The sequence below is a fragment of the Trichomonas vaginalis genome, chromosome IV (assembly GCF_026262505.1).
Source record: "Trichomonas vaginalis G3 chromosome IV, whole genome shotgun sequence".
NCBI classification, from domain to species: domain Eukaryota; phylum Parabasalia; order Trichomonadida; family Trichomonadidae; genus Trichomonas; species Trichomonas vaginalis.
In genome coordinates, this window is record NC_067206.1 from 25,464,236 (window position 1) to 25,481,075 (window position 16,840).

At 32.3% G+C, this 16,840-nt stretch overlaps 4 protein-coding genes across 4 annotated transcripts, besides 6 other annotated features; 2 read left to right on the forward strand and 2 right to left on the reverse strand.

Annotated features, from left to right (window-relative positions):
* Positions 1–226: 226 nt before the first annotated feature.
* Positions 227–6,893, reverse strand: TVAGG3_0166610 (ataxia telangiectasia mutated (ATM) -related family; the record flags this gene model as incomplete). The annotated part of the gene is made up of 1 exon (XM_001325281.1): positions 357–6,893. One exon carries the CDS (start codon positions 6,891–6,893, stop codon positions 357–359), a length of 6,537 nt encoding a protein of 2,178 aa, XP_001325316.1.
* Positions 6,894–7,248: 355 nt separating this feature from the next.
* TVAGG3_0166620 (uncharacterized protein) lies at positions 7,249–8,013 on the forward strand (the record flags this gene model as incomplete). Its single annotated transcript, XM_001325282.1, has 1 exon — positions 7,249–8,013. One exon carries the CDS (start codon positions 7,249–7,251, stop codon positions 8,011–8,013), a length of 765 nt encoding a protein of 254 aa, XP_001325317.1.
* A 228-nt stretch (positions 8,014–8,241) lies between these two features.
* Positions 8,242–11,745, forward strand: TVAGG3_0166630 (WD repeat-containing protein 17 family; the record flags this gene model as incomplete). Its single annotated transcript, XM_001325283.1, has 1 exon — positions 8,242–11,745. The coding sequence occupies one exon, from the start codon at positions 8,242–8,244 to the stop codon at positions 11,743–11,745; it is 3,504 nt and encodes a 1,167-aa protein (XP_001325318.1).
* Positions 11,746–12,244: 499 nt separating this feature from the next.
* On the reverse strand, positions 12,245–13,272 carry TVAGG3_0166640 (protein serine/threonine kinase protein; the record flags this gene model as incomplete). Its single annotated transcript, XM_001325284.2, has 1 exon — positions 12,271–13,242. The coding sequence occupies one exon, from the start codon at positions 13,240–13,242 to the stop codon at positions 12,271–12,273; it is 972 nt and encodes a 323-aa protein (XP_001325319.1).
* Positions 13,273–15,209: 1,937 nt separating this feature from the next.
* Positions 15,210–15,246: a mobile genetic element.
* Positions 15,210–15,246: a terminal%2Cinverted (terminal inverted repeat of Banshee-A3 transposon ID:TVAGG3_0166650).
* Positions 15,247–15,853: 607 nt separating this feature from the next.
* Positions 15,854–15,888: a terminal%2Cinverted (terminal inverted repeat of Kolobok-5_TV transposon ID:TVAGG3_0166660).
* Positions 15,854–15,992: a mobile genetic element.
* Positions 15,993–16,567: 575 nt separating this feature from the next.
* Positions 16,568–16,605: a mobile genetic element.
* Positions 16,568–16,605: a terminal%2Cinverted (terminal inverted repeat of Banshee-A3 transposon ID:TVAGG3_0166670).
* Positions 16,606–16,840: the final 235 nt, after the last annotated feature.

The following is a 16,840-nucleotide window of genomic DNA, read 5'->3' on the forward strand; positions in this document are numbered from 1 at the left end:
CTTTGAATATAAAGGATTGATCACTTTAATGATATATATTATAATATGAATCTATATGAATCAGTGTATAATAAGTGCATTTATATTGAATGAAATCAAAGCCACATTCATGAAAAGGTGATAGAATTTTTATTACTAAAGCATAAATTAAATGGAAGGCCACTGATTCTGCTATTACAGGATTTGATAAGTGATTGTATGGAAACTGTAGTTGTTGTTGAGAGAAATAAAATGAAAATTCATGAAATTTAATATGAAATAAACAAAACATTTAGTATGGTGTGAAATGAAATAAATTAAACGCGCATTTCACAATTAAAATAATACAATAATAAATAAACAAAATAAATAATTTTTCACCATAAAGGTTTCCATCCGCTGTAGAGTTTTGCAAGGTTATATTCATCCAAAGCCTCATTAATTAATCTTCCTACTTGTTTTTCTACAGGCAATACAACATTTTCTTCGAAATCATTTCCTCTAATTTTGCTTCTTATTCTTTTCATTACATCAGGAGCATGAAGCTTTGCTTCTCCTTCTTCTATTGGTTCCTGCACGAAAATCTCAAGTACAGATATCAAAGAGTTGCAGTTCTCTCTTATCAGCATCATAACTCTTACAGAAACAGGATAAAACTCTCCTTCTATTCCGCACAAACCGAAAGCTGACGAAACCATTCTTGTCAATCTGAAAGGAATCATTTCAGAGAACAAAACTCTGTTTCGTGCAACATCGAAGGAATCTCCAAAATCTATGTGAATTACATCACCGCTGTTTCTATCTATCATGAAATTGGAAGGATGTCTATCTCCCAATCCCAAAATATATCCAACAATTGACATCAAAGCTGTCGATCTCGCGTATTTCGATGTCCTTTCGAGCCATGCTTCGCTGCTTGGACTTTTCAGCCAGAAGACTTTTCTCAAGTCTCCTCCGTCCACGATTTGTCTGATTTCTTTGTGGACTTCGAGTCTTTGCATTGGTGTCAGTTTATTTGCATCATCTACTGACAAATTGAACAAAATATCTTGTTCATGATTTGGTTTTAAGTTGTGAGAAATCCTGTATTCAGCAACTAAGTTATAGAATGTATCACAACCATCAACCCATTGTATCAAACCGACTTCTGTACTCAAAGGAACAATTGAATAACATCTGACAGAAACATTATCAATTGACAATGAAATATCTCTTCGAATTTGAGCGTTGATTAATCTAAAGAACTGCATAACTCTTTGATCTAATCTCAGGTCTTCGTTTCCTTTCAACAAGAATTTATAGTTCTGTGAGTTATTTCCTACAATTGTCACTCTTCTCGGTCGTTTTTTACTTCCCATGACTGACAATTTCGGAAGGAAATGATGTATTCTTACATCAGGAGAACCAGGAACAGCAACTTCTGTATCTAAAAGGGATTCAAGCTCAGTACTGACATCGCTGATAGCAATGTCATTTAATCTGTCAAGGAACGTGTCATTGTTAAACATTATACATCTGAGAATTTCATCAGGATCTTCTTGTTGGCTGAGCAAATCATTGATCATTTGGAAGTTTTGGTGCTTAAACAAATTGTCGAATTGGCTTTGAGGTGTATCTACCAATATTTTGATTTCGTTTAGCACTTGTTCGCTCATTTCGTAGTTTCCTTCGCCCTTGAAATCAAAGTATTTGTAAACTAAAGTTGTAAATTTTTCAAAAATTGAAATTGCAACTTTCAACAAACCACTTTGTATTTTCTGGCCTTGAACCATCAGTTTCGGATGCTCTTTTGCTATCTCATCCAATACTGCATTGGCTGCTATTGACCTCTTCTTGTCTTTACTGTTGGAAACAACTAAAAGAGGGAATAACAATGGTTGGAAATTTTGTTTCGCAATTGATTTCAAAATTTCAACAACAAAATCAACGGCATTGCTAATTGGATGGGATAATTGAGCAATCAACTGTGGCAAACAATCAATGAAAGAAGATTTCGCAATTCTATTAATCAGCTGACTAGTTTGATTAAAGATTTTTTGGTTATCGGCTGTTGCAAAGAAAAGCGACAACAATTGAATTATTTCAGCGAAATTTCCTTGATTTTGAGCTTGGTATTTTGTCAAACAATTCACGTAACCTTTAATAGCTTCGAATGCGAAATCATAGTTCTTTGGATTCAAGTTGAAATTATGGTAATTAACAACAGCCCATTTTTGCCAAACGAATTGATTTTCTGAGTATTTTCCAAGCAAACTTGACAATTTTTTGGTCATGTCACTTAATGATTCTTTTGATCTTTCGTTGAAAGATAATGTCCAATCAACGTAATGAGAAAGAATGAATGGGAAATCGTGGTGGCTTGCTTTTAACGTGTTCATTGTCAATCTGAAAACAATCTCCAAAGCTGTTTTGTTGTTTCCCATTGCCCAGTTATATTTACACTTTAATAAAGTGACTAAAGGAGGAGAACTTAATTCATTAAAGTTAGGAAACAAAACTTTAAATGTTTCTTCAAAAACGTCAAATTTCCTTTCATGCAAAATCAAATCAACAAATTTGATAAATGAATCATAATCATTAGGATTTGCACTTCTTCTAACTAATATCAAATACCACCAAGCAGCTGATGTGTAGTCAACACTTTTTAGTCTATCCGACCATTGTTTTCTTCTTAAATGGTCGTTGACTAAATCTCTTCCTAATTTAACTAAATCCTGGAGTTCATACAAAACTTGGCAATTTAATAATGTCGGATAAACTGTTTCATATCTTCTTCCAAACAATGCAGATGATTGAGCAGAAATCAGAGAAAATGTTGCATCAATAACTGATTGTGTTTCATCATTCTTTTGCAGCATATAAAGAGCAATTGCTCTTAATACACGACCAACAACAGAATCCGCAGAACATTCTTTTGTATAAAACAAAACTTTGTTGAAATCATTTGAAAAAATAAATGATTCCGCGAAATATTCCGCAATTGTTGCTCTAAACGATATATGGAAACTCATATAATCTTTCTCTTTTTCACGAACAATTTGGTATCTCCTTAATTTGCATGCAGAAGTAATAAAACCTTTAAAAGCTTCTTCATCTTTTCTATCTAAATCCAATCTTTCAGAATAATATTCGTAAGCAGAACCCCATTGTTCCAATTTCAATAACCACATGTGATCTTCATTAGGACTCTTTAGAAGTGATTTTGCTGCTTCAGGACGACTTAATTGTATATACAAATGAACGGCATTGTCATACAAACCTCCTGAAACACCGCCAATTTCTTTAAACACTCTTTCTTGTTCATTGTGTAATGCCAATGCCAAACAATGAGCGTTTGTATAGAAATTAGTTAATGTTGACTCCGAAATCAAGATTGGCTTCTCCGCTCTGTCCATGTACTCCAACAATTGGGCCAATGTTTGAGTTACATCCGGTGGCAAACCTTGTTTCGTCAACATCATTGATAACTTCAGAGAAATTGCTGCTTGTAAATCACTTCCCATTGATATCCAACAACTAAGGAATGCAGGGAAGAACAAAGCATTTCCTAGTGGTGTATGTGTCATGCTTAAACTTGTGCATGCATTTATAGAAACACTTGGACTTTCTTGGATAACAACTTGAATAAATCCTGCCAACCAATTTTGATAATGTTTTGGAGTTGTCATTATCTGGTGATCGAAATGTTCAAGGATGTTCTTCTGGTTGTTGGTGATTTTCGATGGAAAATCTCTTAAATAATGCAATAATGGCTCTGTATTTATAAAAGTGAAGTCAGAAAATTTGACATCATTTCCAGACATAATTGCACCATTTAAAATTACGAATTCCTTTGGAACGTAGCCGCTATTTATCAGTTTATCAACAGTTCTATGTGTATACAAATTGAATTTTCCACCAAGCTTTAGAATAAGCGAATACATGACTTGGAAACCCAAATCTTGAAGAGGAGCTTCTTGTTTTGATGCGAAAGCCAATGATGTTCTTAATATCATTGCTGCTGAATTAGTAATATTATTAGAGTTTTGTACTAAATACCGCAATGAATCTAAAGAAACAACTTTGACATCTAACGGTGCATCACTTCTTGCGATTTCGCAAATTCTTGGTGCTAAAACTTGGCTTAAATGTGGAAAACTCGCACATATTGTTGCCATCAACGGAATACATTTAACAGCTGTTGATTGGATAGATAAAACACTTGATGAAATGATATCCAAGAGATTAGTAACTAAACTTGCTGCAAAAGGATTAAAATCTGAATGTAAATTATCAACTAAACTTGCTATAACTAATAAAAGATTTGAAACTAAACTAGGACGCCAAACTTTATGAATAGTAACCATTATTTCATCAACAAAAGGTATAATACGCTGTCCTGCAATGAATATCAATCTTTGCAACAATAAAAGTGCTTCATTCGCATTGTCATCAATTGAATTTTGTATTTCTAATTCAATCAAAGGAACTAATTCTCCAAAGAATTCAGCGGATTTCGTTGAATTACAGTCCAAACAAATAGTTGCAGCTGTTAAGACTTTCATTCTTAACGTAGAAAGACTTTTGTCGTTTAAAATCATATGTAATTGATTCCAAACGAATTCAACAAAATAATCATTGTAAGAAATGGAATTTCCTACTAAAAACAAGTCTGGCAAATGGTTTTCAGTGTTGTTTGTCTGTGTAGTATCATATTTCATCAGTCGTGGAGATACTGCACCACATAAACCAAGGAATTTTAGGCCTCTAACTCTTAATCCTCGTGAATTACATGTTGCAATCAAATGAAAAACCATTGGTAAAAGTTTTGGATATATTCCTAGTAAGTTCCTTGGTTCATCTTTAGTAAACAAAACCAAAAGAGTTGCAAGGACTTGGTGTTTAAGTCGTTTGTCGCCCCATTCCCCTAAAATTGCTGTGAAAACTTCTAAAATTTGTTTCAAAAACCGTTTGACAACTGAAAAATCATTTGTAATCACTTCATCAAGTGTTTGGACAAGGGAAAGAGCAAGTTGAGTGCGAACTTCAGGGAACAATGGGTTGTTAAATTCGCTGTGCTGATAGGAAAACCTTTGTGTAAGAAGATCTAAAATTATTGGGATATAAGTACTGGAAAAAATGTGCATTAGCATGGGAGATGCTGATACAAGGTTTGGAAGGACACAACTGTTCTTCTCTTGCATGATCAAATTCGTTGAACATTGGAGAGAATACAAAGATTCAAGCATTGAACGCCTGAGAATGAGATCCACACCGAATGGATCGTATTCTCTGAGCTTCTTGAGTATCCTGAAACACGCAGATCGAACTAAAGGAGAGTCATCGTGTGATAAATTCGAAAAAAAATCTAAAAACACGGGATTGGCGAGCAAATGGTACTGGTTCTCACGGAATGCATTTAAACATGATACTCTAACATTCACGGAATCATGTCCTGTGGCTATATCAATGACTTGATGCAAAATTTGATGTAATTCGTAATTATCTGTCTCTAGGAGGATGTGGAGGACAGCCTTTGGAGCAAGTAGAATATCTTCTTCCGATTTTGAGAGTAAATAATCCCTTAAAGAACTAATTAATAATTTTTGATGACTTGATAAAACAGTTGGGAACAAACAGATGAGATTAAAAGCATTGGATTTGGATACGTGTGACTTTTTCGTGTTTTGGAATAGATCTACTGTTGCATCTACGATTCTAAAAGAATAATCAACCCAAAAATTAGGAATTGTCTCAAGAAAAACAGGGAAATGTTGTAGGAATGTCTTGGTAAATATGAATTTCTCAATAATTTCCCATAAATTGAAATTTTGATTTTGTAGAATATTTGTCTTTTTTGCAATAGCTAATAATACGTCCATCAATGGTGCAGCTATCAAGTCTTTGTTATATTGCAATGATCCTCTTAGAATTAGGAAAACAGATTGACCTAAAACTCCAAATTTTTCTGGAACATTGTTAATTAGATTGGTCAGAGCTTCGATACAGTTCAGAAATGTCCCCTCTTTATGGTTTTTGATGATTTCAAGTAATAATATAAATTTCGAATCATCTCTGAATAAAACCGGATTTATTGCGGCAAGTTGACCCAAAACCGAGATGGCTGGTTCCCTTGGCTCTTTTCCTTGTGCGAAAGGAAACACAGCATCAAAAATTATGTTGGCTTTGTGTTCATAAAATTCTCCTTTTTGTTTTAATATTAAGAGTAGTACAGTTAGTGCGCCTTGAGGACAGTTATCAGGATTCTTATGTAAATGCATCAGTGCATTTTGAAAAATTGCATCAAAAATCTCTTTCAATCTGTATCCTTGGTATTTAACAAGGATTGTAAGATATCGTTCGAGTACTTGACTTGCGGCCATGCGAATTTCGAATGATGTATTGATCAGAAATGGCCAAATCTGTTCAGGAACATTTGGACTATGAATTAAAAACGGCAATGGTATCATTTCTCCCAGTTCTCTAAGTAAGAATAGGCCAAATAAATTATCTTGATAGTTATTTCGCTCTAATTTTATTTTTGAAAGCGCAATTTCGATATGTTTTCTGGCAAAATTATCGTTAGTAGGTGGTAGTTCCGAAGCTATGCTTGCTATACAATATGCAGCTAGTTGCATTGATATAACTTCGTTTGTGGAGTATAACGCGTTAATTAGAGGTTCTAACGGAGAAACATCAGAGAGAAAAAAGTGATATAATGATAGCATACCAATGCATAGCTTCCTATAATTCTCTGATGATCGATTTTGAGATAAGTTAGTAAGATAATTATATGAATCTGATATCCATTGATTTAATTCTTCAGGTTGAAGAACCCTGAGCCTTCCAACGAAGATCTCCCAGATTGACTTCGATATTGAAATGAGATTTGAGTACATATCCGGGAGTGGAAGGTTATCAAGAAAAGCATCCATACAAAATCTTTGAAGATTTTTCAAAATCAAAATAATAAAGTTCACTATTGTTATATAAAATACAGATATCACTTATTAACAAGTCGAAATCCGAAATGGAGTCCGAGATTTTGCTCGAATTCGGATCAAAATCAAAATTTGAAGATGAAAATAGATGTGACTCATGATTTTAAACAATTTTCTCCGAATCTGAAAAATTAAAGGAATTGAATTGATATGACACCGTTCATCTTTTCTGATGTCAAATCTGTCAAAAAAATTATTGCTTCCCAACCTTAAAATCTCAAAACACTTGTAATGAGTTCCTTATTAGATATAATGATTGTTTCCGTCTAAAATCTGTTAAAATTTTAATATGTCCCAGGTCTCGCAATATGCTGATACCTGGGAGTATGGTACAGAGATTACTTCTAAAGTCACTGGACCGAAATATTGGAAATATAAACTTAAATATGAAGCCCAAAAGGCTATAGCTTTAAGGGATAACAAAACAATATCCGAATTAATACAAGCTAGCGCACAACTTAGAGATCAATCGAAAGAAACTTTTTATACTTCGCAAACAATGATGATTTTAGTATCAGGATTGGTCTCTTCTCAGCCAGATGATGAAACAATTACAAATATTGGCAAAGAATTAAACAGAAAATTACCGAAATTACCAAAAACCAAAGTTTATAAAGAAATTTTAAGTAGAAATGCTAATAAAGCTGAAGATTCCGAAGAATTTCCTGAGGTTGTTGATGGAAGGTTGAACATACAATCTCCTGGTCAGTACGCTTTAGTTGCAAATGAGAACACAGATCACTCCTGTGATATTATTTTACTTCGTTGCAATCCAATTGCAGATCTTGACATAGTTGAAACGGCAAGGTCACTAAATTGGGACGAATACCCTATATTAGTTAATAGAATTGATATGATGCCGCATGATTTGGACAGCTGGGCCGCTTTTCATAATTTAGTCATAAATTTAAACGAAGCACAAGTTCAGGAAGTTGCTAATTTCGTTTCTTACTGGAAGATCATATATAAAGATCTTCTTAATACAGAAGCTGATGATGATTTCTCTCATATTGTCCATTTTGTTTTTGATTTGCTTCATATCATTGAGCAATAATAGATACATGCTCATTTTATTTACATAATATTGTTTGTATTGTTTATAAATATTATTGTTTACAGTTTTTTATTATATCATCCGTGTAAATTTGAAAAATTCAATAGATTTTTGAATACGTTACGGAAGATTTTATAAATAAAACAATCTGACTTGACTTGAAATAATAAAACTTATATAAATGTTATCCATTTCTATCGATTTTCCAATTTGATAGTAATTCAAAAAATGTTTTTACCCAGGAGAGTAGCAACAGCCGCTGGTGGTGTTACTTACTCATCTGAGAACATGTGTACGTCCAATTCAGATTATTTCATGTATGGTAGCAAAGTTTGCTTATATTTCTACAAATTACCTGAAATGCAATTATGTGAAACGCTATCTCAAGCAAATGAATCGTTCAAAATTGTTCGATTATCTCCATCTAGTAATAATATGCTATTTTGCTTCACTAATAGTAGAAAATTGATATTTTTCGACATTAAAAATCAAAAATTTCTAAAAATAATTAACGGATTCGAATACAATCTTCAATCAGCCGAATTTCGTCCTGATGGTAAATATCTTTATGCATGCTTACTCGATCTATCTATCATATTCATTTTTAATACAACAGATTTCAGCAGTAAAACAATTGGTATTAGTGTAATGCCGCCAAGAATGTTCGTATCTGTTCCATCAATGCCTGGAATGCTTTTATTCGCATATGAAGGCGATGATTTTGTCTTTGTTGATACGGAAACTGGCACATGCACAAATACAAGAATTATTACATGTCCATACGCAATTAAATTTGATCCATTAAATCAAAACAACTGTCTTCTTATTACAAAACTCAAAAAATGGGCTTATATTATTTTACAACCGAAACCGAGAATAATTACAACATGTGATCGCCACGATATCAAAATTTCAAGTGGTGATTGGATTCCTGCGATGCCAGGACACATTATTACCGGAGATAAAAAACTTGGTATGATATATGTATGGTCTGTCTCAAGTGGCGTTCAAGTTTACCAGCAAATGGTTGGAGAGAGTGGAATTACAAGCATTACGCGTATTTCCAATAAGGATTTCGTCCTTGCATTTCTTGATGGCATGATTGGCGTTTACGACGTTAATACAAGACAAATGGAAGTCAAAGTACCGCGTGCCCATTTCAATATCATCTTTGCCGGTCACTTCCTTCCAACAGATTCCAACATTTTCGCTACATCAGGTGGAGATGGCAGAGTTTGCTTCTGGAGTCTTCCAAATCTCCATCAGATGCAAGGTTTCACACTCGAAGACAACAATTACTCCCTCTACTCCATGGCAATCTCAGGTGGAGGTGGATACATGGCAACAGGAAATTCAAGAGGAGAAGTTTCTCTTTATTCACTGAAAACATTCAAACTTTTATATAAAGTCACATTGCATAGTATGCCTATTCTTAGTATACAATGGTCTCCATCACGTCCTAACATCATAGCAACAGCAGGACAAGACAGACACGCATATATTTTCGATATCCAAACAAAACAAAATGTTGTCAAAATTTCTGTCAAAAATGAGTTCCGCCATTTACAGTGGTCCAAGCACAATGAGTCATTGGCAATTGCATGTGGCGATGGCTCTTTGTACGTTAGAATGGATGGTGGCTCCTATTTCATTATCAAAGGATCAACAGCTCCTTTGTTTGAAATTCAATGGTCACCTCACAACGACAACGTTGTTGCTTCGACTGATGATGATGGAAATGTCTTAGTATTCGATGTATCTACTAAACAGGTTAAGAAAGCACTCGGACACGTAGGACCTGCAAGATCTCTTGCGTGGGTTGAATCACAAAAGAATTTGTTGCTTTCTGGTGGATACGATGGAGTTGTTGTATTTTGGGATACAAAGAACATGAGTATTACATCAAAAGTAACAATGCACTCTGGCCATATCTATGGTATTGTCATGCACCCTGAATATCCTAACTTATTCGCTACTTATTCTTATGATTCAACTGTAAGATTGTGGTCAATTGACCAAATGTATCCGATGTCAAAAATTGATGCTTTGATTTCAGGAGAAAAGTTTTCGATATCGAAGTATTGTCAGTACAATGGAGTACCAACATTCGAGAAACTTTTGCATAGAATGATAAAGGATGGAACAAGAATTTCCTTCAAAGATGATGATGTTGTTCACATAAGAGATATTTTGAGAATTTCTAAGAAGAGAATTCAAAAATTGACACAAAATTTGCCAAGTGAACAATCCCAAATCATGCGATCTAAGAAAGCAAAGAAACTAGCAATGGAAGCTGCAGAACTCGCAATCAAATCCGGTCATACTAAGAAGTATTGCGAACTGATGTTTATTTGTGGAGAATTCGATTTAGCACTGAGTGTTGCTCCATCAGTTTCTTACAATTTCTGGCAAACATTAGTCAAAGCAAGGGCAACGATGTTGAAGGGAACACCAGAAGCAGCGGACTTATTGATCATTGCTGGTAAACCATTAGACGCTATTGATGAATTAGTCAGCGAAGGTTTGTATGATGCAGCACTTTTAGTTGCATCATCAATGAGAGAAAACGCTTTTGTTCCTTCATCAAAAACAGAATTCCAGCCGAGCGAAGAAACTCAAGTTACCAGCGATTTCATCAAAGACGACTTCGATGAAGAAGATTTCATGATCTACAAGATCGCTTCTTCTAAATCTCAGCAACTCGCTTTGGAAGGACAGCCTTATCTTTCTGCCGCTGCTTTGTTATCAATTGGTGATGTTGAAGGCGCAATTTGGAGATTAGTTTGGTCTGGAGAATTGGCGTGGGCGTATGAGTTGGCGAGATTAACAGATACAGTCAATGACGCTCTGCAAACATTGTACTTCAGATACTGCTTGAAATACAACCGCGGACTTAAAGCTTTCTCTGGTTTATCCAGTTATTTGAAACGTTCTTTTGCTCCTTCTTTGAAAGTTAATGGAGAAAGTGAGTTAAATAAGATATATCAAGAAAACGGAATGAAGAATGTTTCAGACTATCTTCAAGAAGCAAAGCATAGCAGAGGATTACCACAAGCACAGTTCATACTGTTGAGTGGAAGAATCGAAGATGCATTGCAAATAATTGTTAATGTTGGAAGACAAATTTTATCAAAAAGCGATGTTGATTTCAATCAATTGAAGCTTGTTGTTGAATTAATAACTAATGTCTCATCACGCGTTAACATGCAGGATAAGAATTGGGCTATTGCTGTTTCATTGTGTCATTACTATGGTATTTATCAAGCATTTTGGCGTGGATTTTATAAGATTTTGCCATTATTAGCAAAAACTTATGAAAACATTGTGAAACTCATTGCAGAAGACTTCTTAGTTTCAAGGATAGAAGAAGTTAACTTGATCGCCAGCTTGTCATTGATTAAACACAGTGTAAATGGCGCTGAAAAACAAGCAATGGCAACAAACATCAGTGAAAATTCAACATTCAAGGCAACAGTTGAATACTTCAAGAAAGGAGATGTAAAAGATTTCCAAGGAGGATCAACTGTTGTTCCTTTATCTCCTGGTGTTGTCCCAATTGACATGAACTTCGCAGAGAATCAGACTTTGACGTTGACAGGAAAACCAATACAAGGAAATATGATTGTATTGGATGATGGAAAGAGTATTTTTAGCGTTGATCAAGGAATTATGTACGGAATGGTTACGCCATTCTCGCCTATGGCTGACTGCAGAACTTTCTTCCCATTTTAATTTTGTTGTTTTCTTATATATATTCATTTATTTTTGATCCATATCTTGTAAAAAAATGTATTATAATTTTTTTGTTGATTGAAGAAATTTTTTTGTTACCTTTCAAACATAATAATATGGCTTGATTTGGTATGTATTTCAAAGGCATTCCTGAAATTAGGAAGTGATAAATAAGCATTTTACCAAAAATATTTAAATTGAATTTATTAATTTTGAATTTATCATTAACTGATATGGGTAAAGGGTGATAAAAATGCATCTTAACATCTTTGGTTAAATTTCAGTCGTTTCGATGATCTTACATGAAGTATATATATATTCGGGTTTGTTTGTTGAAAGTTGATGGCTAAATGGATATTTCGTTAATTCATGCTCTGTGCATTAGTGTATTTCTTGATTTTAGATTAATTTGATCGAACAATATTTTTTCCTAAAATGTAAGTTCTAAAATGTAAAAAATGCTGGTCTACTATATTATTCAAATATACATATATATTTACCGCATAATAACAAAACAAAAAAAAATTAATCGAAAGATAAAGTAACAGGATAAAGTTCGCGAGTGATCTTCCTTCTCTTGAAGAAATATCTGGCCTTCATTGCCTTTTCGACAGATAATCTCTTCTCTGGATCGATTTGGAGAAGGCCTAAAGTTAATTTCCTAAGTTTCTTCGTCCATATTGGTTGCATTCTCTCAGTAAACTTTGTTTCAAGATTTCTAATGGGATCTTTAGTCATTTTACTGAGAAGGTTCGGATCAAGTGGTAAACAATAGCGCCCTGCGATTCTAATTAGAGCTTCTGCACCGAAATAGTGGGTCAGTGATATGAGTGTTTCTTGAGTAGACTCTTTTTTCCATGGAACTTTGCCTTCTGTCAAAATATCAATTATCAAAGTGCCGACTGCCCAAGCATCGCATCCAGTTTTATATCCTTTATATCCAAGGAGCATTTCTGGTGATCTGGTGACGCGCGAGCCAGCACATGATGACATGGATTCCGAAATATAAGATGCACATCCCCAATCTATGAGAGAAATCCTATCCCATGTTGGAGATACAAGAATATTTGAGAATTTAACATCTCTATGAACAATGTTTTGGCTATGAGCACCTTTTAAAGCATTTAAAACGTGCTTGATATAATGCCGAAGTCGAGGAATAGTGGTATTTTCATAAAAGTATGCCGGTGTACAAGATTCTAGAAGTTCAAATACTATAAATGTATTATCTGCTTCAAAAACTGAGTACAATTGAACAATATCTGGTACTCCACGTAATTTTTTGAGAAATTCGATTTCTTTTAGATGCCCATTTGAATTTCCACGCTCTACAAGCTTTATTGCTGCTGGTTTATCATGATATGTACCATTATAAACGTGCGAGAAAAATCCTTCTCCAACAATTTTTCCGAAAACTACCCCATGCAGTCGTGGCAGCTTAACAGGAATCTTTCTCTCTCCGTATGATCTGGATTTATCCTTCGATGGTGTTTCCATTTTGATACAGATCCAGAAAAATTGAAAGAGAGAAAATTTTTTTGTAGAAATATCAAACGTCTGAATAATTTCTATGAATCAAGTCAAAACTTTAATCATTTTCTTGACATGAAAATCCGTTGATAATTTTAAAATCACGCATGCCAGTCAACGTATAATTATAGCAGATTCTTGATATCAATAAATAAGGTTGGAGGTTGAATTGTTTTTCATTGGATCTTATGAGAGTCTCCACAACAGTGTGGCTTGTTGAATCTGTTTTCTTATTCCAATTCTTTTAAATATGAAAGCACAGCACAAATCAAAAAGAATGTACATTGTCAAATGTATTCTCCCTTAGAAAATAGATAAAGTCAACTTTTTTATCAGAAATATGTGGTGTCCATTCCTTTTTATATCTGAAAAAGGCGAACATGAATAAGCGATTTAATCCTAAGCTGCAATAAAATCAATATACAGACTATACTCTAGTAAATTCTAGACAGATTACACATAGAAAGTTATTTCAATGATTTTTCTAATAAATATATCTTCCATATTTACTGAATATGAGTTTATCTAACTATAAAATAGCATTATAATATAGAGTTATTTTACTTTTTTGTCAATTTATCGAATTAAAAATTAATATTGAAATTAAGCCTCTTGGGCAGTGGAATGGATGAAAACTAGTAATGAAATCGTTAAAGAACGGAATAGAGTGAAGATATAAAAAAACTATTCGATATTTTATAAAGAAAATATCGCCAGTTTAATGATTTATGATATATGCCATGAGAAAGTGTTAATATTAACTGATAAAGTTAAATCATTGCTAGTTGAGGAATTTTTGAAGAATTTGCTGTTTCTATCAGGAAATAGCGGAGACAATCCTGGTTAAATTAGAAGTTAACAGGATTTAATATTTATTTAAAAGGAGTATAAAGATTCGATTGAAAGTTAAAAACTATATAGTCGTATAAAATTTAATTGAGTCAAAAAGCATCGAAAATGTAATTTTAACACTTTGTACAAAGGTAGACCAGCAAAAAATACGTTATTTCGCAATTTTTTAAGAAAAATCTTATGGTACTTATTTTCATTTGAATAGCCTCTCAGATGAATATAATTCTAAAGATTTAAGGGGGCATATTGAACGAGTCCTAGAATAATTATATTATTTGTTTTATTTGAAAATTAGCAATGATTTAGTTCCTCATATCTTCAATTAAAAATTACTATCGTTGTTTTCAAGGAATTTTGATTCCATTCATCATTTGGCTCGCTTTCATCATTATCTAACCTTCGAAAGTAGTATGTTAAAATTTAATATTTCACATCTAATACTTTTCACCTATAAAATTGCCCACAAATATAACAGGATTCTTTGCTTACTAATATACTTTAACATATTTTGAAATGAAGTCCAGTTTATCGGGCCGTTTTCGAGAAAAAGTCATTTTTGTAATCAGAAATGGCAGGTTTCCTACTTGTGCATTCATAAATTGCAAAATGATAGAGAACACATAGGTATTATACTATTTTAAGCTTATTCACAATATTTACATAGCTTGTTGACAAGATATTGACAAATTTTCTATGATCTACACTCCTGAACAGGAAACAAACAAAATTTCACAGCAGATTTGCTAAATCTACTATTTTTAAATGTCAACACACAAATACATGATAAGCTCTCTGTTATTTAACAAATTTTTTCTATTTATCTATCATCTTGTACTAATATGTTACACTTTTTGTTTTCCTATGAATAAAAATACCCTTAGCTTAACTTCTTTTAAAGTAATATCATTTCGATACCTCGATATTTTACATTAACCATTATTCATTAAAATAATTCAATAATTTTAATATATATTATAATTTGATAGTTTAGTGATCATTAATATACTCTATATTTCCTTTTAAATTTTTGAAACAAATATAATTGAAAATTTGCTCTTGGTTTTGATACCAGAATAAGGATGTAATAAACAGAAATTCATCAAAAGTGACAGCTCTCAATTTTTTGACATTTGTAAATTCTAAATTGAATGAGAAAAATGAAATAATACTAAGCATAATACAATATTCTAGATTTAATTATAATTAGGAAAAAGTTAGTTTTGAGAGTACTTTTCATAGGCATATAGAATGAAATCTTCTGAAAAATAATATCACATAAACTCATATTATTTTCTAATATATAACTATTTTATATAAAAATCAAATTCAATGATCTTAAAAGCGAAGGATAAACCTCAAAAATTACGAATATAATGAGTGGGAATATAATGCTTATCTATCATAAAACCATATGAAATATTAATTTTTGCTTTACGCCTAATTTTTGACGACAATTAGCAAAAAAATGTTAAATGTTAACACTCAGTCCATTTGAATATGAAAAATAAAATTGACTTTGATTAAATGTTTTTATTTATCATGCAATTCTTCTTGCGACCAAAGATTTGAATAAAAGTTCAAAAAATAAGATAGCTTAAAAAATAATATACGGTAGTGTTTACTAATAGATGAATAGTATATAAATTCTATTAAAATGGATTTGATCCAAAAAAATATATAAAATTTGATCATAAATAAAATCGTTTTAAATTACTTTTTCATTTAAGGGTGCCCTATAGACGATAGACCACCCTCAGAAAAGCACTTTTAAGGCTATTATATTGAGAACTAGAATCCGGATAATCCATTCATTCGAGTTCTAATAAGGTTAATTTTGTGATGTTTACATTATCGTTATAGGCACCCTTAAATTATAACAATTATTTTTGGTTTTATATTTTTTGGATCAAATCCATTTTAATAGAATTTATATACTATTCATCTATTAGTAAACACTACCGTATATTATTTTTTAAGCTATCTTATTTTTTGAACTTTTATTCAAATCTTTGTCGCAAGAAGAATTGCATGATAAATAAAAAACATTTAATCAAAGTCAATTTTATTTTTCATATTCAAATGGACTGAGTGTTAACATTTAACATTTTTTGCTAATTGTCGTCAAAAATTAGGCGTAAAGCAAAAATTAATATTTCATATGGTTTTATGATAGATAAGCATTATATTCCCACTCATTATATTCGTAATTTTTGAGGTTTATCCTTCGCTTTTAAGATCATTGAATTTGATTTTTATATAAAATAGTTATATATTAGAAAATAATATGAGTTTATGTGATATTATTTTTCAGAAGATTTTGTGTTCTTCTTCAAAATTTTATTTTTTATTAAAAAGAATCTTTACGAAATATACATTTACTTTAATTAATATTTAAAAACGTGCTCTATCAAAAGTTCCAAAAATTCAATATTTTAGCTTTTCTGAGGTGTCACTTTTGATGAATTTCTGTTTACAACAAGGATGTCAATTTGGAAGAAAAGTGAGAAAATTCCTAAAATGCTAAAAATGAATTTTCCAAACGTATTTTTTTATCTCATTTTTTTGATTTTGAAAAAAATTTGGAGAGAAGAACTCTTCGTTTTTGAATTTTGTCACGATGGTTTTAAAGTATATTAGACACATGTATTGGTATTACTATTTTTGTATATTTTGAGAGAAAATCCCCAAAAAGTAAGAAAATCTAAGACGGTTT